The sequence below is a fragment of the Recurvomyces mirabilis genome (genome assembly GCF_035927965.1).
Source record: "Recurvomyces mirabilis strain CCFEE 5264 chromosome Unknown scaffold_137, whole genome shotgun sequence".
Taxonomy (NCBI): domain Eukaryota; kingdom Fungi; phylum Ascomycota; class Dothideomycetes; order Mycosphaerellales; family Teratosphaeriaceae; genus Recurvomyces; species Recurvomyces mirabilis.
Genome location: NW_027042071.1, coordinates 1 through 575, shown reverse-complemented (window position 1 = coordinate 575; position 575 = coordinate 1). Strand labels below are relative to the sequence as shown.

Genomic DNA, 575 nt, shown 5'->3' with positions numbered 1-575 from the left:
GCCTTGCTCGATAAGGTTGGTTGTCTCTTCCGAGACGTCCTTGAATTCGGAGTCGATCCATCCGAGCAAGAGCTTGGTATGAGCCGCGGCCTCGGAGTCGACTTCGCAGGCTTCGCTGGCTGTCCGAAGGGCTTGGCGATAGTGGAAGAGTTTGTGATAGGGAGCGTCGACACTGATTTCCTTTGTGTGGAACGAGATACCCGGATATTCGCCGATGGTGTCTTTCAGAAGGTCCTTGATATGTTGCGAATTGATTTGGAGATACGTCCTCTGAACGTAGAAGTTCGAGTAGTCATATTCGCGGATCAGGCAGAATGCGAAATTGTCCCACCAATTGGCTTGCTGCGACTCGTCGATGGTTCTCGAGACTGTCTCGACGTAGTAGTATTGACTGTCTGGGTCTGTCCTCCTGTCGAGACGCTTGAGCTCGTTCCGCATGGGACCTGCGGCGATCTCTTTGTGCTCTTTAGAGAGTTGGTCTGAAACGGTAGATTCAAGCCTAGGGGAAGGAGGTTGTGATGGCTGTTCATCGTTGGTGATAGCGGCTTCATCTGTAATCCCGGCCTCACCATCAA

General features: G+C 52.2%; 1 protein-coding gene across 1 annotated transcript; it reads right to left on the bottom strand.

The window, feature by feature from the left end:
* Window positions 1–36: 36 nt before the first annotated feature.
* LTS14_010981 (uncharacterized protein) lies at window positions 37–564 on the bottom strand (the record flags this gene model as incomplete). The annotated part of the gene is made up of 1 exon (XM_064843629.1): window positions 37–564. A coding segment is annotated over one exon (528 nt), but the record flags the coding sequence as incomplete, so codon positions are not given.
* Between the last annotated feature and the right edge of the window lie 11 nt (window positions 565–575).